Source organism: Sinocyclocheilus rhinocerous, unplaced genomic scaffold, assembly GCF_001515625.1.
Source record: "Sinocyclocheilus rhinocerous isolate Xijiao unplaced genomic scaffold, SAMN03320098_v1.1 scaffold2660, whole genome shotgun sequence".
Taxonomy (NCBI): domain Eukaryota; kingdom Metazoa; phylum Chordata; class Actinopteri; order Cypriniformes; family Cyprinidae; genus Sinocyclocheilus; species Sinocyclocheilus rhinocerous.
Genome location: NW_015630549.1, coordinates 269,683 through 292,899, shown reverse-complemented (window position 1 = coordinate 292,899; position 23,217 = coordinate 269,683). Strand labels below are relative to the sequence as shown.

The 23,217-nt window shown below is 34.8% G+C and overlaps 1 protein-coding gene across 1 annotated transcript; it reads left to right on the top strand.

Moving 5' to 3' along the window:
• The first annotated feature begins 1,247 nt into the window (after positions 1 to 1,247).
• On the top strand, positions 1,248 to 20,293 carry LOC107740564 (carnitine O-palmitoyltransferase 1, liver isoform-like). The gene is made up of 17 exons (XM_016553012.1): positions 1,248 to 1,280; positions 3,841 to 4,098; positions 4,467 to 4,568; positions 4,737 to 4,874; positions 5,123 to 5,200; positions 6,149 to 6,256; positions 10,563 to 10,647; positions 12,768 to 12,963; positions 13,341 to 13,529; positions 15,859 to 15,964; positions 17,305 to 17,421; positions 17,511 to 17,675; positions 17,753 to 17,887; positions 17,977 to 18,129; positions 18,212 to 18,325; positions 19,657 to 19,749; positions 20,170 to 20,293. The coding sequence occupies exons 1-17, from the start codon at positions 1,248 to 1,250 to the stop codon at positions 20,257 to 20,259; spliced, it is 2,160 nt and encodes a 719-aa protein (XP_016408498.1). The 3' UTR covers positions 20,260 to 20,293.
• The last annotated feature ends 2,924 nt before the right edge of the window (positions 20,294 to 23,217 follow it).

The following is a 23,217-nucleotide window of genomic DNA, read 5'->3' as shown; positions in this document are numbered from 1 at the left end:
TAGACCCTGAATATAAGACGACCGCGTTTTTTCAGATGTATTTCCAAGAAAAAAATATCGTCTTATATTCGGGACAATACGGTATATATATCCATAGATATGTATAGATTCCCTATTCGACCGCTCCAGATATGTTGACGCGTCCGCCATTTTGGAACGGTCAACTTGACGTCATTCACCATAATTATCAATGAGTATTCAAAGAGATACAAGCGTAACTTGCTGTTGTAGACGCACACAGTCAACGCGCTCAAAGGTTCGCAGACCGTTCCAAAAATGGTGGATGGCTTATGTATCGCGGCACATAGAAACAGTCGCTAATGAGGCATCTACGTATATATATCTATGTATATATCTATGGTTGAAACCATGTGGTTACTGACATTTGCAATTAGTTTCCATGGTCACCACAGTGGACACCATAATGGAAGTACTCTTTGGCATGCTTTTAAAAAGAGTACTTATTATGGAAATAATATGCTTTAAAAGAAACACTTAATTGCTAATGCTAATAAAGATGTATGGTAGTTTAAATTTATATTAAATACAAATATCTGAACTTTAGAGTGTTTTTTTTTTACTTTAGTAGTGTTTTTTTTACTTTGCATCTGAGTGCGTCGTGGAAGTCGTGACCTAATGGTTAGAGAGTCGGACTTGTAACTCAAAGGGCGTGGGTTCGAGTCTCAGGTCCAGCAGGGATTGTCGGTGTGGGGAGTGAATGTACAGCGCTCTCTTCCACCAATACCATGACTGAGGTGTCCTTGAGCGAGGCTCAGAAACCCTAGCCTCAGACGTCACGCCCACATACCGTTGGCTAAAAGTCTGATGCATATGGCACACAAAAGTGGAAACACTTCAGGAGTTTCGAAGTTGTCATCGGATTGGTTGAATTATACAGGATTTCCGGGAAACGTGTGTGTCGCGTTCTTTAACGTTCCGCCTGGAAACGAAGATGCCGTGGCGCCAAACCCCCTCACGAAAGAAGAAAGCCGTCGTGTTTACAACTGTGACGACCAGCGCTTATCAGGATCAACTAAACGCTGGATTCTCAAAAGTGTGTGAAATATTTAACGTTCGCGGCATAGAATCTTTAAAATACGTCTGAGAGTTTTACATTGAGAGTCCGAGTGTTATTGTGGCAACATTTCCACGCCCCGAAATGTGACGCTGAAACGAAGCGAACTGTGATTGGTTGTTTGACATGTCGGTCAAAAGTCATGGGCGGGCCTTGGCCAATGAAAGCTGCCATGGATTCCAAACCTTCACCCGTCAGTCTGAAGGTCTGGCTACGCGAGACTACAGAACCCCCAACTGCTCCCTGGGTGCCGCAGCAAAAATGGCTGCCCACTGCTCTGGGTGTGTGTGTGTGTGTTCACTACTCACTGCTGTGTGTGTGTACTTAGATGTGTGAAATGCAGAGAACAAATTCTGAGTATGGGACACCATGCTTGGCCACACTTCACGTCATGTCACGTCACTTACACATATGTACAGTAATTTTATAATTACTTCTATTGTCGTTGAAATATGGTTCAAATGTGCTGCTGAATGTCCTTATTTGCACTAAAATATATTTTAAAGTAATTTCTATTGAATCTTCTGTCATGTATTAAAATATTTTTGTAATCACACGTTTGTAATGATGTTATAATTTAGTCATTTCAAATATTTTATCTTTAAATGTAATATTACTAATTAGTTAAAGCTATAGTTCTGTACTTTATGTGTACTTTAGTATGTTAGTCAACACATCAATATAAGTGTACTTCTTTAGAGCATGATAAAAGATGATTAAAAATAATGATTTAAAATGTACTTTAAAACTTTTGATTTGACATGATTGCAAAATGCACTTTTTAAAAGTGCACTTAAGTGCATAAAGAAACATAGTCAAGAAAGTGGACTCTTCAAGTACACTTAGTGGCCTTTTATTTAATTTCATACACATTATATGATCTGTAAGTATATATATAAAGTCTAATATATAATCTATTATAATATATATTATAAGTATAATATTATAATCGATATAATATTTATAGATTCTAAGTACACTACAAGTGCACATTCAATACAATTAAGCAGAGTTCTTTTTCACAAGGGTATAATAGTATGGTTGTGTTTGTAGTAAATCAGTGGTTTGTAGATTAACCATTGTTCATCTAATTGAGCGACTGAATGAAGTTGTCTAGCTGGTTCAGGGAAGAGTTTGGTCTGCCTGTTTCTTGTACAAACCAGTTTATCGTCTATTAACATACAGTAAGAGAGGTCAACACGCCTTTGTTTTGAAAATGTGACAAGGACATAAACCCTAAATACACACTTTCTATTCTATTTCAATTATCTCAGACCTGTTATATTAAATATACTGCATTGTTTAAACGATCATGTTATGATTGCTCCAAAAAGTAAGATATCATTGTGACAACATCCATGCAGCTTTATTTATTTACATCAGAGCGATGTTTACAATACAAGCGCATGTGAAAGAGTCACAGAGGTCGTGAATAAAGCACATTCTGTAATGCACTCTGTTATGTCATGCAGTTAAATGCTTGAGGTCACAGTGAACGGCAGAACAAATGCGATTAGATTACTGCTAATGTTTTATTACAACAACATATTTTGAAATTCACATTAAGTGGCTTTGTGTTATATAATACGATGTTTGTTCATGTATTTTTTTTTAAAGGAATAGTTCATCCAAAAATGAATATTTGCAGAAAATGTGCTACCCCTCTGTAGAAATTGCGGTCCAGGGGCACCTAGATCAGACCAAAAGGGCACTTTAGCGTTGGTAATTAAAGGGGCACTGGCCCCCCAGCCCCCTCCCTTTGTTTGTTTCTTCATGGGAGCAGATTTGGAGAAATGTACCATTTCATCTCTTGCTCACCAGTAGATTCTCTGCAGTGAATGGGTGCTGTCAGAATGAGAGTCCAGCTGATAAAAACATCACAATAATCCACAAGTATTCAATATGAGTCCATTCCATTTACAGTGCTAACCAAATATGTGAGAGACGACAGGAGATGGACTTTTTTTCTGGCGGAAGCATTATTTTGGATTATGGACTCCTAATTATGAAAGTTAAAACACAAAAAGTCCATCTCCTGCTGTCCTCTCACATCAAAATCTGCTGACATATTTGTTTAGATCTGTTTTAGACTGATTCACCTGTAACATATTTCTCTCCTGATTCAGACGAGACAACTTTTTCAATGGAGAAAGCAATAGTATGGTACATTTCGTATTTATAATATATTTTTGCTAGAAGCACTGGTTTGAAGGTAATGAAGGATTTATTTCTTACAAACACGTAGCTTTTCATTTCATAAGATGTTAAAGGAACACTCCACTGTTTTTGAAAATAGGCTCATTCCAGGTCTCGTCCCATTCGTCGATCTTTGTGATATCACAAATCCCGGAAAATGTGCGTTGTAGTCCAAACGAGTCGTTCGTTGTAGTTTTTGAAAAGTTTCTGTTTTATAAAATATCTCCTTTTGAAGTGGACTTTGAGCTTTGTAACTTTGCAGATCTTTTTTATGCTCAAACAGCAACATTACAGACTAACTAAAGTTGAAAAAGTGAAAAAGCATAATAGGACCCCTTTAACGCATGTATGAACCATGTATAATACTTACAGTGTAACTACAGTGCTGATAATAACAAATCATTATGATTTATGATGATTTAATATTTTATCATTTTAATAATTAAAAAACAATTAGTAAATTATTAAACATTAATATTTGAAGTATTATTTTTTATAAAATATATTTACTATATTTACCATGTCTGTCATTAAAAATTAAGATTCTTAGACTATTTGAACTATTTTAGTTCAAGTTATTACAAACTAATAACTACAGTGTTTTTGAAAGTGCACTGCAGTTAATTTCTCACCTAATAGCTGTGTTTCCCTGCAGTAAGTACGTAACAGAAGAAGGGCAGCGTATTGTTGGTGGTGTGCTGATTGGGACCGGATTGTGGATTGCTGTGACTTTCGTTATGAGGAACGTCCTCAAGTACTTGCTGTCCTGGCACGGCTGGATGTTCAATCGCCATGGATCTTTGTCCTTAACAACAAAGATTTGGTTGGTGAGTGTGGCCCTGATGGGGAATTGATCACTTAAAGTAATAATTCACCCAAACATTATGCCATATTATGCAACTATTGGATTTTTATAGTCCATATAGTCCCTTTTAGGTGCACTTTAAACACTCCCAGTGCTGTAAATATTTTCCTACATCATATTCAGAGAGAGTCCAAAGTCTAATAAGTTTGTTTTATAACACAATTTCAGCACTGTTCTGGTAATTGCATGTTTCTTTTGAAGTTATCTCTACGTCATTGTGCCAGTTTTTGATATACAGCTGTTCACTAGAACTTGTCTGGTTGTATAATTGGAAGATTCATGCTTGTCTCATGTTTGACTCTTGACCCAATATTAACACTGTCCACACAGGTATTGGTGAAGGTATGTTCGGGGCCAAAGCCAATGCTGTACAGCTTCCAGAATTCAATACCACGGTTACCAGTGCCTCCTATAAAAGACACTGTTAGAAGAGTAAGTCAAGCATTTTCATTGCTTTTTAAAATTATCAAATGTATTAATAGGACAAATATGACTGAATTTTCAATGCACTTCCTTTTTTTTAATTACGCTCACTTCACATCTATATATATATATATATATATATATTTATTTATTTTTTTATTTTTTATTTTTTTCAAGTATCTTGAGTCAGCTCGCCCTCTGATGGACGATGAACAGTACAAGCGTATGGAGGGGTTGGCAAAGGACTTTGAGAAGAACTTGGGCCCCAAACTGCAATGGTACCTGAAGCTCAAATCCTGGTGGGCCTCCAATTATGTAAGTTCGCTCTTTTCTCTACTATTCAAAATCACTTTCAACAACTTTTCCTGAGGGATTTTTTTTAAATAATGTGCAGTCTTATCATATCTCATCATAAAAATGCCTCAGAACCTTTTTCAAGTTTGTCTTTCTTTCAAAATAGCATGAAGCTTCTTAAATAATGAACCTTAAGTTACTTTTATTTGAGATTTGTGTCATACCTTGGATTATGGATATTTAACTTTGTTCTGCTATCATCCTCTTAGGTCAGCGACTGGTGGGAGGAGTATATTTACCTCAGAGGTCGAGGACCAATCATGGTCAACAGCAACTACTATGCAATGGCAAGACTGATATGCAATGGCTAATCTGGATTTTGTTAAAAAGAAAGTCAAATTTTCAAGAAAAAAAAATTTAAGATGGTGAAATTTAAAAAGTAATCCATCAAAATATGAAATTAACTAATTTACATTAGGCTTTGCTCAAATATTTTTTTATAAACTTTCACCTTGGTCATGACACCAATTTGTGTGGTGTAGAAATTAACAAATTTACATTAAGTTTTACTTGTAGCACAAACTATTTTTTATAAATCTAGCATCCGGGTCACGGCACCAATTTTTGTGTTGTAGAAATGAACAAATTTACATTCAGTTTTGCTTGTAGCACAAATTTACCATCTGGATCACAACACCAATTTGTGTGGTGTAGAAATTAACAAATTGATAGTAAGTTTTGCTTGTAGCACAAACTATTTTTATAAATCTAACATACGGGTCATGGCACCAATTTTTGTGGTGTAGAAATTAACAAATTCATATTAAGTTTTGCTTGTAGCACAAACTATTTTTTATAAATCTACCATCCAGGTCATGGCACCAATTTTTGTGTTGTAGAAATTAATAAATTCATATTAAGTTTTGCTTGTAGCACAAACTATTTTTATAAATCTAACATCCGGGTCATGGCACCAATTTCTGTAGTGTAGAAATTAACAAATTCATATTAAGTTTTGCTTGTAGCACAAACTATTTTTATAAATCTACCATCCAGGTCACAGCACTAGTTTTTGTAGTGAAGAAATGAACAAATTTACATTAAGTTTTGCTTGTAGAGCAAACAATTTTTATAAATCTAGCACAAACTATTGTTAGAAATCTACCAACTGGGTTATGGTAGCAGTTTTTGGAAAGTTGCTTTAACTCATTTAACTCCAGGTTGTTCATATAATAAGTTCATAGCACTGTTCAATGGCAACATCTCAGGAGAGTCACTTTCTCTGTGTTTATCAGGACTTCCTCTATGTGATCCCCACTACACGTCAAGCTGCCCGTGCTGGTAATTCCATCCACGCCATCATGATGTACAGAAGAAAACTGGACAGAGCGCAGATTAAACCAGTGAGTCTAGTTTACTCAGTAGAGTCTGTAACACAAACATTCATCAATATTGCCTAAATTGAATGCAATATTTTTTTTACCTTCATTCTATACAAGAATAATGGATTTGTTTCAAGATTCTAAAACAACAACAAAAACCTATAGTTATAGCCAATATAACGCAATAATATGATAGCTTCCTGTGAGACCAAAAAACTTTCAAATCTTATTCACACTGGTGTGATTGACGTTAAATGAAATTACTTCTATATGTGCAGCATCATGCAAAATATCTCCTTGTGTGTTACACAAGATAATGTCATAGAGCAGGGATCCTCAAATCTGGCCCACGAGATCCACTTTCCTGCAGAGTTTAGCTCTAACCCTTATCAAACACACCTGAGCATGCTAATCAATGTCTTCAGGATCATTAGAAAATGACACAAATGTGAGTAAATGGTAATGAAATTTACTTTTGGGTGAACTATTCTCTTAAGTGTAATTATTATTTTTTCATAGGTCAGGGTCATGTATGGGTCAGTGGTGGTGAACTACTACTCAGAACTTCAGATGAAACATTAACTTTTATTATCACATAGTATTTCACTTCATAGAAGCAAATGAAGAGGCATGTGGTAGTTGTTTAGATTCTAGCTTTTATTTACAGATACATTTTATACAAAATGTGTAAATTATATGACCATGTAGTAATGTTTACTTATATAACAAATGATATATTATAAAATATATAATACATTATATTTATGTAAAAACATACACTACCATTCAAATGTTTTGGAGTCAGTAATTTTGTTTCTAAATAATTAATATTTTTTATTCAGCAAGGCTGCATTAAATTGATCAAAAGTGACAGTAAAGACATTTATAATGTTACAAAAGATTTTTATTTCAAATAATTGCTGTTTTTCTTTTACTTTGAATTCATCAGAATCCTAAAAAAAGTGTCACAGTTTACACAAAAAAGTCTGAAGCAGCAGCACAACTGTTTTCAACATTGATACTGATAACAAATGTTTCTTGAGCAGCAAATCAGGATATTAGAGTTATTTCTGAAGGATCATGTGACACTGAAGACTGGAGTAATGATGCTGAAAATTCAGCTGCGCATCACAGGAATAAATTACATTTTACCATATATTACAATAGAAAACAGTTATTTTATTCCTGTTTTTACTATATTTTTGATCAAATAAATGCAGCCTTGGTGAGCATAAGAGACTTAAAACGAGAGGTGAAGAGACCAAAAATAGGAAAAAAATATATACAGTATCTTACTGATCCCAAACTTTTGAATAGTTTGTGTGTGTGTGTTCAGGTCTCTTCTATGTCATATCTAATGTGTTTTAGTGCATGTTTGTGTATGTTTTTTGTTAGATTTTTTTTTTATTTGTACTGTATAATGACCAAATCAGCAGACACATGTTGAAAAAGGATGTTTGTCGTGTCATACCATGTCTCTCTTTGTCTCTCTTTAACCCTGCGTCTGCGTTTGCTATGTGCGCTCACTCACCACATGCACAGTTATACTTGCTGGAGAACCGAGTGCCGCTGTGCTCGGCGCAGTGGGAGCGGATGTTTAACACGTCCCGCATTCCCGGGCTGGAGACAGGTAAGAGGAGGGACTTGTCCGTCCCGACCCGCACCCCTTCATCAGCTCCAGCAGCAGCCGCCTCAGCCTCAGGACAACAGCACAGCAGACAGGAGAGCAGTAGAGCTTATTGACTTACAGTGGTCGACTGATGAGGGCTTTTTACTGGCTGATTTCTAGAGAGCACGGTGGACGGTGATGCAATTTAATGATAGCAGCTGAGACCAAATCTCTCTTAGACAGATCTCGGTCATGGTTGTTAACCAATATCTATAATAGTGATACATCAATATATTAGCCAAAATTATAGAAATAGGTAAATAGTTGAAAAAAAAATCATGATAATTAATTATGTATTATTATAAAATGTATTAATTATTTATTATGTTATTATTATTAATTATTATTATTATTACTATTTTGTAATTTGTTATTATATTAATCACATAATAATATTTTATTATATATATAATAAAAGTATTTAATTGTATGATTTCATAGAATTTATGTATAATTTTAAATAATATAATTAATATAATCTCTCTCTCTCTCTCTCTCTCTCTCTCTCTCTTTAATAATACCAATAATAGTGATACACCAATATATTGGCCAGTTAGAGAAATAGGTAAATAGTTATTATGAAAGACATGATAATTCATTATAATGATCATCATAATATTAATAAATTTTTATATTATTAATATGATGATTATTATTTGTTATGTATATTATTTATAATATATTTTATTTTGTATAAATATTTTTATTATATATTATTTCACATAATTAGTAATCACATAATACATTTGAATCACTTTTAACTGTGGACTTGTTTGATATTAACCACATAATACATTTTTATATAATTGTATAATTTCATATAATTCATATATAAATGTATTTATGTATGTATGTGATTATTATTATTATTATTTTAATCACCCTCATGCCATTTACAACCTGTATGGTTTTCTTTATTTGGATTTTGGCACAGTTTATTTCTATATAGTTTTTATCATATTACATTATTTTGATCATATGATAAGTAATAATTTATAATTATTATTTATTATTTTATTTATGAATATTAATTTTTTTTCTATATATTGGATATATTTCTTTGTAAAATAATTCAGGCAATATATTTGAAGATGACTAGCTTAATATAATATAAAATAATTTGTATTTTGTAAAATAACTGTTGCCTATATTTCTGTCATTTTTTCAATGTTTCATTTGAAATCTTTAAATTGAGCTGTATTTTTTCTCTCTCTATTGTTCATCAGTCACCCTACACTCTACGATTGAATTTGTCTGAAACATTGGAAAATGCACATCAGACGACCACTATCAAATAATCAAATATCAAAAATATCATATATTGTATCTGCCTGACTGTTGTATCGGTCAGCAGTTTTCTGTTGGTTTTAGAAGATATTAATGTAGGCTGTTTAGTCATTTGGCAGCTGTGCTGTTATCCGGCGGCTGGTCACCGTGTTGAATTCATCTCTCCTGATGATCCTTCACTCCTTCCACTTTTTCTTTTTTGTTTCCAGTTTCCCTCTACAGCAGGGATGGGCAATATACGGCCCGCAGTGTCTTTTAGTACGGCCCGCACTGGACTATGTTCTTATTAGGGTTTCCGCGGGTCCTTAAAACATCTTCAGTTAAACTGTTTACATTTAAGGCCATGCAAACTCTTAAATAATACAAAAAGTCTTAATTCTAAGAGGTCTTTGGGGACGGAAAGACAAGAATTGCTATATGGATTAATATGACGATTAAACTTCAAAAGGCTACGATTTCGCTGAATAAACTTGAGCGCTGCACTTTAGCTTTGTGTACTGCGGTTACCGAGGAAACCACTATATTTCTGCAGTTCCGAAAGTGACACCTGCTGGCAGAGAACGAATTTGCTTTTTCAATAAGCCCATCTGCTATTTTTGCTACATATTTTTAAATGTGAACCAGTGGATCGACAAAAAGCTAATGCATTATAAAAATCTAAACAATTAAGACACTAAGACTACACTATATATTATGTAATATAATAATTAATTGATAATAATTGTTTAAATTATTATAATAATTGATACTTTTGACTCATCCCTTTTCTTAAAAATGGTTTAAAGGCTGAAATGTGAAGTGCAGATCTTAAAAAGGTCTTTAAAGGTCTTAAATTTGATTAGAAAAAATCCTGCAGATACCAGGTTATTTTATGCTACCATTTGGAATAACTTTTTTTTTTTTTTTAATTAAGCCCTTTTTAACCGTCCTTTTAGGTTGTTTTGAGAATGTTCTGTAGGCTACTAATAAAAAAAGGACCTCTGTATATTTGTTTGTTGCAAATTTACAGACAATGCAATTGAAATGTTTACATTGGCTTACATTACATTGGTAATATTTCTGTCCACTGACAACAAAGTTTTCCTTCTGAATTAGCATAACTGCACAAGTTTTATACTTAATAAAATCTTTAAAAACAAATGACATTAGTTATACTTTAATTTCCTTCAATAAAAAAGAATTTGAGTAAGACGGTGTAAAAGGTGTGTGGACGTGGATTAGTAATCTGGCCCCTTGGTATAAAGGAGAAAAAATGCTGGCCCTCGTCACTATCAAAGTTGCCCATCCCTGCTCTACAGGTTTCTATAGTGGTATTTTGGGTTTCTTCCTTGTTTTTCCTGTTAGTGTTTGACCTTCCGTTCTGCTTCACAGCTCATGGTTTTGAACACTATCCCCATGTGCTCATCTCAGTACGAGCGTATGTTCAACACCAGTCGAGTTCCCGGTGTAGAAACAGGTAGAGCTTCACGCGTCTTCATTTCACAAGCTAGTGATTGCTGTGGGCCTAAAATGCATGAGGGTTTGTGATTTGGATTTGCGCTCTATATAGCTGACGTTTCTGGAGGAAGCAGATGGCGAGGACTTAGTTTTGTGTGCTTAACTTGTGCTTAACTGTTTCATAACTTGATAACCTATTTGTGTGATTTAATGATTAACCTGTTATCTGAAACAGATGAATGAGGAACAGGAAATAACATGTTTTTACACCCGTCTGGCCGTATATAGTGGTGCCATTCAAAGATGTCTGTTATTTTTATTGCTACTAACTTATAACATACTGTAATAAATTCAAGAGGTTTTAAACGCTGAATTAATTCCAGTTTAGTAACTAATACATATACTTTACTTAATGACTGAATCTACAGGATTACTATTTAGAAAATGTATGTGATATGATAATGTATTAATAATAATAATGGGCTATCACAGCAAAGTGGAAATATGTGGTATTTAGTTTCTAATTCTTACTAAATTATAGTAAAATAAATGATTACTGAATTAAAATATTGATAAAAAATTATATTTTATTATATATTATATTGATAAATAGCTTAACTAATTTAGAGTGCATGTATACTATTAATGCAGAAAACCAAAACCAATAAAATAATAATAATAATAAATACTTATTATTATATAATTTTGTACTAGAACTAATCGAATTAATAATAATAATAATAATAATAACAACTTTAGAGTGCAGACATTCTATTAATGCAAAAAAGCATAATAATAATAATGATAATTCTAGAAATTATGATGATGTTGATTAATTTTTAACTAGAATTTAAAGTGCATGTATACTATTAATCGAGAAAAACAAAACAATAAAATACATATAATAATCAATAAAATATGATCAAAACACTTAATCAGCAATAATAATAATAATAATAATAATTGTCTATTAAAGATTATGATGATTAGAATTGTTAAAAACAGAAAATACAAAGTACTATACTAATCAATAATAATAATTACGGTAATAATATATAATCAATGCACTTAATGAATAATAGTAATAATAATAACAGTTATTATTATATAGTAACATACAGGGGCGATTCTAGGATTTTCATTTTAGGGGGGCTCAGTCCCCGGTGAGGGTATAATAATAATAGCCTAATAATAATAAAAATATATATATAAATAAATTTAAAAAAATTTGATTAATAGGGGTCATATAATAAACTTATTGCAGTATTCCACTGTATTGCATAGATAGGTATAACATTTGAGTACTGAATAAGCCACATTCAAGTCTTCATGATCTCACACACACACCTGTTTACTGTACAAACACACCATTTTACTGTTTGCATTTCTAGTACATCCCTCTTTCCTTAGTTCAAGTATGCAAACCTATTTGCCACAAGCACTGGAATGTGTATTATATTGAAAGTTATATTTTCAAATGAAAATGGCAACATCGTTTTATAAAGTATGCGTTCATATGTGCTTCATTTTCAGGAAACAGCTGTGGTGTGATGAGGGGTGAACCCAGTGAAAACTTATGCTACAGTAGATGGGGAACCGATTATTGCTCCCCCGTGATATTTTGTAAACTGGATTTATGACAAAGAACTGCACAGATGCAGATATTATAACAATCTATCGATAAACACACCCCTTGTCCTCTGTTTGTCGCTCTGCGCCGCCGCGGTCTGCAGATTGAAAAAGAACGCGCTGAAAGACGTGGAGGAGCCGATCGGTGTCTGCCGCCATTTTCAGATGAAATTTTAAGGGGACTGAGGCGATCACGAATTTGTGTAGTTTATGGAGCTAATCGCAAAATTTTAGATGGGCTGAGTAGTCATTTTAGGGGGGCTATAGCAAGCCTTTGTTTGGTCTTTCTTCTCATCTACTTTGCCTTTTTTTTACCTCACCTTTTGCTTTTCTCATCATTGTCTACTGACCACCATTAATCATTTAACCCTTGACAAAAACAGCCAAAAAATAACACATTTGACCTCATTTAAACTGCACAAATAATTATTGGATGAACTACAGAATAATGTTACTTTGTTTTCATGCACATTGATACACCTCCATCCTCTCGTCCGTATTCTTCATCAGACGTCCTTCAGCACATGAACGAGAGCAAACACATCGCTGTGTATCACAAGGGACGCTTTTTCAAGGTGTGGCTGTTTTATGACGGACGACTGCTGTTGCCTCGAGAAATTGAGCAGCAGATTGAAAGGATCTTGGCGGACAAATCCGAACCTCATCCAGGAGAGGAGCTGCTTGCCGCTTTGACAGCGGGCGACAGGTGACTGCTCATTTTTATTATTTGTATTTTATTTTTAATAATTTGTTTTATTATTATTACTTTTACTTTTTTTTATTAATTTAATTGTTAATTTAATTTTACAAATATTTGGTAAATGACAATACAAAATTATATTGTATTTTTAATATATAATATATATAATAATATAATACTACAGCGAGAATAAAAGTTCCGCCTTCTTTCTTTGCGTGAACATTTGGGCGGCGTTATGCAAATAAAGCTATAAATTTCAGCTTTCATTCATGAACCAGATGCTGTTTTTTCTCTTTCTGTTCACTTAAATGTGATCAAAGCCCATTAAAGAACACGCAAAGAGCCAAGTGATTTTATCTCTGCTTTTGTTCCCCATTACCCAGAGATCCCTGGGCCAAAGCCCGCTCACAGTTCTTCAGTCGTGGGAAGAACAAGCAGTCTCTGGATTCTGTGGAGAAAGCGGCTTTCTTTGTTACTCTGGATGACACCGAACAGCGTTACGATCCAGAGAATTCGGTGCAGTCCCTGGACAGCTATGGCAAATCTCTGCTCCATGGAAAATGCTATGACAGGTGACTACGATCTCGCTTGTTTATAATTAAATTGGGTTATAAAATCACTTATCGTGAACCATAATATATTTCTGTTCATTTAATGTTCTGTTCAAAAGTTTGGGGTCAGTAAGATTTCTTTAAATGAATTAATACTAATAGATTATTTAAAAATATTAATTTATTTAGCAAGGACTCAATTGATTGCATTGTTACAAAATTTCAAATAAATGCTGTTCTTTGGAACTTTCTATTTATGAAAGAATCCTGAAAAAAAATGTATCACATTTTTGTAAAAATATTAAGCAGCAAAAACTGCTTTCAACATTGATAATAATAAGAAATGTTTCTAAGAAATGACACTGAAGACTAGAGTAATGATGCTGAAAATTCAGTGTTGCATCACAGGAATAAATTATATTTTAACATAATATTACAATAGAAAACAGTTAAATTGTAATAATATCCCACAATATTACTGTTTTAACTGTATTTTTGATCAAAGAAATTTAGCCTTGCTGAACATTACATTACATTTACATTTAGTCATTTAGCAGACTCTTTAATCCAAATGACTTACAAATGAGGACAATAGAAGCAATCAAAACCAACAAAAGGGCAATAATATGTAAGTGCTGTGACAAGTCTCGGTTAGCCTAATGCAATGCACGTAACAAGGAGATAGAATAGAAAAAGAATAGGGAATGCTAGTGTTAGAGGGTCTTTCTTTTTTCTTCTTTTTTTTGAGTAATAAAATAAAACAAGTCAAAAGAATAGAAAAAGAACAGAGAATGCTAGTGTTAGAGGGTCATTTTTATAATAAATAAAAAGAAAACAAGAAGATATAATAGAAAAGGAATAGAGAATGCTAGTGTTAGAGGCTCTTTAAAAAAAACAAAAAAAAACTAGTAAGAATAGAAATAGAATAGAGAGTTCAAGTGTTAGAGGGTCAAGTGTAGATAGAAGAGATGTATCTTTAGCCGTTTCTTGAAGATGGCTAAAGACTTGAGTCGGGCAGGTCATTCCACCAGCAGGGAACAGTTAAGATAAAAGTCCATGAAAGTGATTTTGGGTCATTCCACCAGCAGGGAACAGTTAAGATAAAGTCCATGAAAGTGATTTTGTGCCTCTTTGGGATGGCACTATCATGCGCCGTTCACTTGCAGAACGCAAGCTTCTAGAGGGCACATAAGTATGAAGTAGTGAATATTGGTAAAGGGGTGCAGAGCCAGTGGTAGTTTTGTAGGCAAACATCAATGCCTTGAATTTTATGCGAGCAGCTATTGGTAGCCAGTGCAAATTGATGAACAGAGGTGTGGCATGTGCTCTTTTCGGCTCATTAAAGATTAATCTTGCAGCCGCATTCTGGATTAGTTGTATAGGTTTGATAGAACTGGCTGGAAGACCTGCCAAGAGAGCATTGCAATAGTCCAGTCTGAGAAAAAACAAGAGCTTGAACAAGGAGTTGTGTAGCATGTTCAGAAAGAAAGGACCTGATCTTCCTAATGTTGTATAAAGCAAATCTGCAGGACCGGGCAGTTTTAGCAATGTGGTCTGAGAAAGTCAGCTGATCATCAATCACAACTCCAAGGTTTCTGGCTGTGTTTGAAGGAGTTATGGTTGATGTGCCTGGCTGGATGGTGAAATTGTGATGAAGTGATGGGTTTGTTGAAACCACAAGCAGTTCTGTCTTGGTCAGGTTGAGTGGAAGGTGATGGTCCTTCATCCAGCAAGAAATATCTGTTAGACATGCTGAGATGCGAGCAGCTTTCGTCGGATCTTCAGGATGGAATGAGAGGTAGAGTTGAGTATCATCAGCATAGCAGTGGTATGAAAAGCCATGTTTCTGAATGACAGAACCTAATGATGCCATGTAGACAGAGAAGAGAAGTGGTCCAAGAACTGAGCCCTGAGGCACCCCAGTAGTTAGATGTCGCGACTTGGACACCTCACCTCTCCAAGATACCTTGAAGGACCTATCTGAGAGGTAAGACTCAAACCACTGGAGTGCGGTTCCTGAGATGCCCTTTGCCAATAGGGTTGACAGGAGGATCTGGTGGTTAACCGTGTCAAAATCAGAGAACAGATCCAGCAAGATAAGTATTGAAGATTTGGAAGCCGCTCTTGCCAGTCTTAGGGCTTCAACAACCAAGAGCAGGGCAGTCTCGGTTGAATGTCCACTTCTGAAGCCAGACTGGTTGCGGTCCAGGAGGTTTTGTGATTGAAAGGCAGATAAGAGCATATGAGACTTATTAAAAAAAAAAAAATCTTACAGACCCCAAAGTTTTGAACGGTAGTATATGTTTTAAGTTTTTTTTCACTTTATCGTGTGTGTGTTTTTTGTCTCCAGGTGGTTTGACAAGTCTTTCAATCTGATTGTGTTCAAGAACGGCACTATGGGATTGAATGCAGAACACTCCTGGGCCGATGCGCCCATCGTTGGCCATTTGTGGGAGGTGAATACTGTAAATTAATTCATTAAGATATTGATATACATGAGCTGTTTTGGCAAGAAAGAAAATTCATATTTGACAAAATCACATTTTTATATAAGTGCAATGCAAATATTTGAGTCACTTATTGCACAAATTCATGTTTGTTTTTCGATTGGTGTAAGTATACAAATTAGCCTCAGAACAGTAATATGAACTCTTGGTGTGCTGCCTATAGGGGGCACCCTAAACTTCTTATACAACCTTAAAAGTATAGTTCACCCAAAAAATTAGCATTGTGTCATCAATTCCTCGCTCTCCTGTTGTTCCAAACCTGTGTGAGTTTCTTTCTTCTTTCTTCTAATGTTGAAAAATGTTCGTAACCAAACAGTTGATGGTAAACATTGACTTCCATAGTATGGGAAAAAAAAAATACTGGCTACCGTCAGCTGTTCGTTACCAACATTCTACAAAAAAAATCATCTTTTGTGTTCAACAGTTGAAAGAAAGTCATACAGGTTTGGAACAACATGAGGGTGAGGAATTGATGACACACAATGTTCATTTTGGGTGAACTATTCCTTTAAAGGGATCATCGGATTTACTCACCTTCATGTTGTTACAAACCCTGTATGACCCTGTTCTTTCCTGTGAGCAACACAAAATGAGATATTCAGCAGAATATCCTGGTTGCTGTTGTTCATACAATGAAAGTGTATGACAATTAAGACTGTCAAGCTCCAAAAATAAAAAAAGCACCGTAAAAGTGGTCAATATGACTCTTGCGCTATATATTTCAAGCCTTCTCATGTCATATTATAGCTTTGTGTGAAAATCAGACAAATTTATGGTGTTCAAACATTTTAAACATCTACACTACCATTCAAAAGTTTGGGCTCAGTAAGATATTTTAAGATTTTAGAAAGGCTCAGTAAAAACAGTAATATTGTGAAATATTTTTTTACTATTTTAAATAGCTGTTGTCTATTTGAATATATTTTAAAATGTAATTTATTCCTTTGATGCAAAGCTGAATTTTCAGCATCATTACATTCGTGTTCAGTATCACATGATCCTTCAGAAATCATTCTAATATGCTGATTTGCTGCTCAAGAAATATCTAATATTATTATCAGTGTTGAAAACAGTTGTGCTGCTTAATATGATAACCATGATACATTCCTTCATGATTTCATGATTCTTCAGCATTTATTTGAAATAGTTTTTTTGTACAATTATAAATGTCTTTACTGTCACTTTTGATCAGTTTAATGCATCCCTGCTGAATAAAAGTACTAAATTCTTGCAAAAAAGGTAGTATATGTCATGTGATATTTAAAATGTTTTTGTTTGTATTATGGCAGCATGTCTTGTCATCAGATCCAGTGAGACTGGGCTATACTGAGGATGGACACTGCAAAGGAAACCCCCATCCAAACCTGCCGGGACCCCAGAGACTGCAGTGGGACATCCCAGAGGAGGTCAGTTCAAATGTTTACTGTGCATTTTAAACATGCTGTACTTTCATCCACTATATAATTTAACAAGGAGCGGCCTTGTTCCTTCACAGGGCCAGGCAGTGATCAACAGTTCTCTGAAAGTGGCTAAAGCTCTGGCGGACGATGTTGACATGCACATCATCCCCTTCAACGACTTTGGCAAAGGCCTGATCAAGAAATGCAAGACAAGTCCCGACGGCTTCATTCAGATCGCCCTCCAGCTGGCGCACTTCAGGGTACGAGCGATTCTTCAGCGATTCTTTGGGTTTTTCCTCAGGCTTCTGTGTAATATGTACACATTGTCCTCCTGTAGGATAAAGGCAAGTTCTGCCTGACGTACGAAGCCTCCATGACTCGTCTGTTCAGAGAGGGCCGCACTGAGACTGTGCGCTCCTGCACCACTCAAACCTGTGATTTTGTCCGTGCCATGATGAATGACAAAGCAACGGTGGGATTGACTTTAATGGCCAGCTAGTTTCAGCAAGTGTGTTTGCTAATTCCTGCTAATTCCTGCTAATTTTTTGTTTTTTTCCTCAGAGAGAAGAGAAGTTGAAGCTGTTGAAAGTGGCGGCAGAAAAGCATCAGGACTTATACAGACTGGCCATGACAGGAAAGGGCATCGACCGCCATCTTTTCTGCCTCTACCTGGTGTCAAAATACCTCGGTGAAGATTCGGCTTTTCTCAAAGAGGTGTGAGATACGCCACATGCTAAAATGCAATCCATTTCATAGACTCATCACATTTGATAGTGATACGTTGGGTTTGTTGTAGGTGTTGTCCGAGCCCTGGAGATTGTCCACCAGTCAGACTCCTCTCCAACAGGTCGATCTGTTTGATATAAAGAGGCATCCAGAATACGTCACCAGCGGAGGTGGATTTGGACCTGTAAGTTCAACATTTTGTTTCTAACACTCTGTCCTACCTAGACATGATTCAGTGAAAACTCAACTCTTGGTTTACAGTATTGTAAAAGTTTTGGGTGGCAAGATTAATTGAATGTTTTTGAAAGATGTCTCTTATTCTCACCAAGGCTGCATTTATTGGATCAAGAATGCAGTAAAAACAGTAATATTTTGAAATATTATTACAATCTAAAGTAACTGTTTTCTATTTGAACATATGTTAAAATGTAATTTATTTCTGTGATGCAAAGCTGAATTTTCAGCATCATTACTCCAGTCTTCCGTGTCACATGATCCTTCAGAAATCATTCTAATATCCTGATTTGATGCTGAAGAAACATTTCGTATTATATGTTAAAGGGGTCATATGATGCGATTTCAAGTTTTCCTTTCTCTTTGGAGTGTTACAAGCTGATTGTGCATAGATAAGATCCCTGAAGTTGCAAAGACTAAAGTCTCAAAACCAAAGAGATATTCTTTATCAAAGTTAAGACTCTGCCACGCCCCCCTAAAATGGCTCGTTCTAACACGCCCCCACATATCTACCTCACTATGTGGAAATATTAGCATAAAGCCGCCCAAATGTTCAGCAAAGAAAGAAGGCGTGGTTTCAGTAACCGCAGTTAATGTTGAAGCAGCCATGTCAAGGAGACGCTGTGTGTTTCTAGGCGAAAGCAAAACCACTTTATTTGGCCTTCCGAAAGTAGATGCATTAAGATTACTTACAACAGAACAGCAATGCATTTTATGGACGACCGTTTCGTGAACCTAGGAGAGGAGGTAATTCTGACTTTGCTATGAAAGGAGGGGGCTTTGTAGAAAACGAAGCGTTTGAGAGAGGCGGGGCATAGAGGACCTACAATAATGTACAGTATTTGAAAAATAATGTGTTTTTTGAACATTAAAGCATGTCAACATATTCTGTTACACCAAATACACAAAATAATGATCTTTAAAAAAGCATCATATGACCCCTTTAAAAACAGTTGTGCTGCTTCATATTTTTATGGTAATTGTGATAGGAAATATTTATAACATTATAAATGTCTTTACTGTTATTATATATCAACTTAATGCATCATTTTTGAATAAAATTATTAATTTCTTTGTTACTTACTTTACCCAAACTTTTGAATATATATAGCCAGAATTTTAGGTTTTGTTTTTGACTGCTATTTATTTATTTTTTTACATAGTTTAATAATATGTGTTCAGGGTTTATAAAGAAAACAGTGTTTTGATTTTTTGTTTTGTTTTGTTTTATTTTGTTTTGTTTTGTTTTGCCAATATGTGACCAATATGTGTGTTGTTTAGGTTGCTGATGACGGTTATGGTGTATCATATATTATTCTTGGAGAAGATCTCATCAACTTCCACATATCCAGCAAACACTCCAGCCCAGAGACGGTGGGTTCACTTTATTACATCTAAAATAAAATATAAAATATACATAATTATAATTATAGTTGTTATTATTTTTATACAATTAATAATTAAATATAAAGTAGTTTTTGAAAGGTGTTTTTTTTTTAAGAAATAAATTATTCAGCATCCAATTAATTCAGCTAGGATTCATTAAATTGGTCAAAAGTGACGTTATAAAGACATTTAAAACATTAAAACAGAGAAGTTACTTTAAATGGACTTTTTAATGACTTATTTCAGAAACATTATAAAATCTTAGCAACTTTTGAATGGTGCTGTATATTCATATTAATTATATAAATTGTTAAAATAATTTAAAATATGATATAATAATTCTGTTTATTTGTAATAATTCTGTACATATGTAACATAAAAATGGTCCCGTTTTCTTGTGATTTATAGGACTCTCACCGCTTTGGAAGTAACATTAGGCAGGCAATGCTTGATATGTTGGATCTTTTCCAGTTTGACAACAAAGCTAGCAACAAGTGATCTGTCTCTTCTTGTTTTCTCATTTCTCAAAAGGAAATCTCTAAAATTTTAAAATATTTTAAACAGAGGGCTGATGCTCCTTAGGCATGTACAGAGTAATTGTTGGTTTTAATTAAAGTTCAAATAATGGTCATTTAAACAGGACGGAGGATGGTATCTGGGCATCTGATGAAATTGCATTGTTTAGAGTGTAAAGGAGAAGACATACTTTGTGATTTGGGAATTATATCAGACTGTATGACTTAGGTTTTTTTTTTGTTGTTGTTGTACTGGGATGTATTCATCCACTGTTGCCTTAATCTCGAACGAATGTGAATGGGCGAGAAATGTTCTTCAGAAGATCCGGGAAAACCTGTTGGCGTTTTGTGCTGCTGTACATTCAGATCTTTCACTTTTTGAAACATGACTCAGACATGACCTAGACTCAACTAATTTATTCACTTTATTGTGACTTGAATTGTTTCTGAAGTAACACTGTGGCAGGTTACAGGGGTACAGGGGAAGCTATACAAGGAAGACCAATATTACAAACATATAGGGCAATGGTACATATTTTTCTTTCACTTGTGTTTTTGTATTTAAGCATGGTCAAAGAATTGCAGCAGAGTGTGAACATTATCATATATACAGTTATTTTCATTTATTTAATAGATTCACCATCACTTAAACAACACTCCAAATAATGTAATAATTTAGCTGTATGTTCATGAGTGCACTACCAACTAAGCCAAAAATCATTCATTCACAGGTATAAGGGCTAAAAAGATTTAGTTCTGTATATGTTGTTTCTCAGTGATAGAAAAGTTAGCTTTTTATTTACCGGTTCCTCATCAAACATTTCTGAAAGGGTGCTTAAGGACTCAATGAATAATAATTGTTCTTTATTGTAAACATGAATGAAAACGAATACAATTTAAAGGGAAAGTGTCACTTAACTTGATGTGTTGTGCAATGTATCAAATATATTTGTATCATATTTTCCTCAATAGACCTCATTTTTGCAGCAAAGGTGTGATATAGGAACTGTTTGGCATTGTTACTGTAATAATTCAAAACACATTTCAACACAATAAAAGTTGACTTTTAAGACTGATCTGATCTGTATGCGTCACATTTTATTTGATTATGGAAAATGGGCACTGAAAGTATATATTATTTCCCTATATGTCAAGGTTTTTTTTGACATTGTTTCACTGAAATTTAGTTTTTTCACATTGTGGGGTCTGTTTATGGAGTATAGTCATGAAATAAAGCAAATACATATGAATATATCACTATTCAAGTAATATTACAAATACTTAAGCAGGGGTGTCCAAACCTGCTCCTGGAGGGCCACTGTCCTGCAGAGTTTAGTTCCAACCCTAATTAAACACCTGGACCAGCTAATCAAGGTCTTCAGGATTACTAGAAACTTCCAGGCATGTGTGTTGGAGCTGAACTCTGCAGGACAGTGGCCTTCCAGGAGCAGGAGTAGAAAGTCCTGTACTAATGGTGCGTTCAAGTCATGTCGGATAGATCGTAGTTACTAGTTGAACGCACATGAACGCCACCACAAAGACGTTATTAAGAGTGGGAAACTCGAAATTTTCTTTAAGCCCCGAGTTTCCGAGTTGGGGGCGTGTCAATGAGAAACATGGCGGAATCGATGGATGTTCCATCCATTACGTTGCGTCTGTAGTTGACGGTAAATAAAAAAAATAAGCTTTTTGAATGTGGCAGGATTGTAATATAACAATTAATAACAAGTTTTTATGCGCTACAGATTAAGTGGCTTCATAAATTACTTTTTAAAAAATATTAAAAACGCAAAACACACCTGATGCGAATTCTTTGCTCTTCACTTTCTATAAGCAGAGTTAACGGACCCTGTTGTATTTTCTTGCAATTTATTAAAAGATGGTACACCGCCATCTTGTGCCGACTAAACGGACTTGAACGCACCTGACGTCGTAATTACGACTTGTCAACTAGTAAGGACGAAAGTCCCAGGAGGACTTGAACGCAGCATAAGGCCTTAAGCTTATGCCACCACTAGATGGCGAAATACACTTTTGAGACTTTAGTGTTTGCAACTTTACAGATCTTCTTTATGCACCAAGAGCTTGTAACACTCCAAAGAGAAAGGAAAAATTGAAATCGCATCATATGACCCCTTTAAATAACAGCCTGAAAATTAATGACACTCACATGACACATCTGTGAAGTATACTTTACTATGAGGAATTGTCTTAAAACAAAGGTACAGTGATTAAAAATTCAGCGCCACGAACAAGAACTGTGGCAGGAGTTTAGCTCCAACCTTGTTCAAACCCACCTGCCTGTAATGTTCTAGTAATCCTGAAGAATTTAATTAGCTTGTTCAGGTGGGTTTGATTAGAGTTGGCTCTAAACTCTTCAGTAAAGTGGATCTCGATGGCCAGAGTTGAGAACCCCAGCCCTAAACTTTACACCTGTTTTGTTTGATCATTTCATTCTAAGCTAAGATCTGACTTCAGGTCAGAAAAACAGGAACATTTCCTGGCCATCTTTTAAAGAGCGCCTTGTCTCTGATTTGTATGATTATTTTTTTTGTGATGAAGCTCTTACCATTTGTCAGGCAAGGTTTGGACCAATAAGTCTATTTCAGCCTGTACAGATCATGGCCCCTCGGGAAATGTCCTCACAGAATTGCAAACAACAGCACCCCTAGTGACCACACTGTTGCTGGCCTGCCATAGTACTTCTTAAACTTAAACTCATTTATAGATATCATTAGTTTCACTGACTGTATTTTAATTAATGGAGACCTCTCCGCCTCTCCCTGGCCTGAGCTGTCTCACACACACACAAAAAAAAGTTAGCAAAATATTTCCTAAAATATCATATTACACAAATGTATGTTATGTTAATATGAATTGTTGTTGATTTCGTCAGGATTTTAAAAAAAGAAAGAAAAAAAGAAATTCAATATCTATTGAT

Coding starts and splice junctions, on each gene's coding strand:
- LOC107740564 (XM_016553012.1), top strand. CDS start 1,248: ATGGATTCCAAACCTTCACCCGTCAGTCTGAAG. Junction 15,965..17,304: donor TCGTTGGCCATTTGTGGGAG/GTGAATACTGTA, acceptor GTATTATGGCAG/CATGTCTTGTCATCAGATCC. Junction 17,676..17,752: donor TCCAGCTGGCGCACTTCAGG/GTACGAGCGATT, acceptor GTCCTCCTGTAG/GATAAAGGCAAGTTCTGCCT.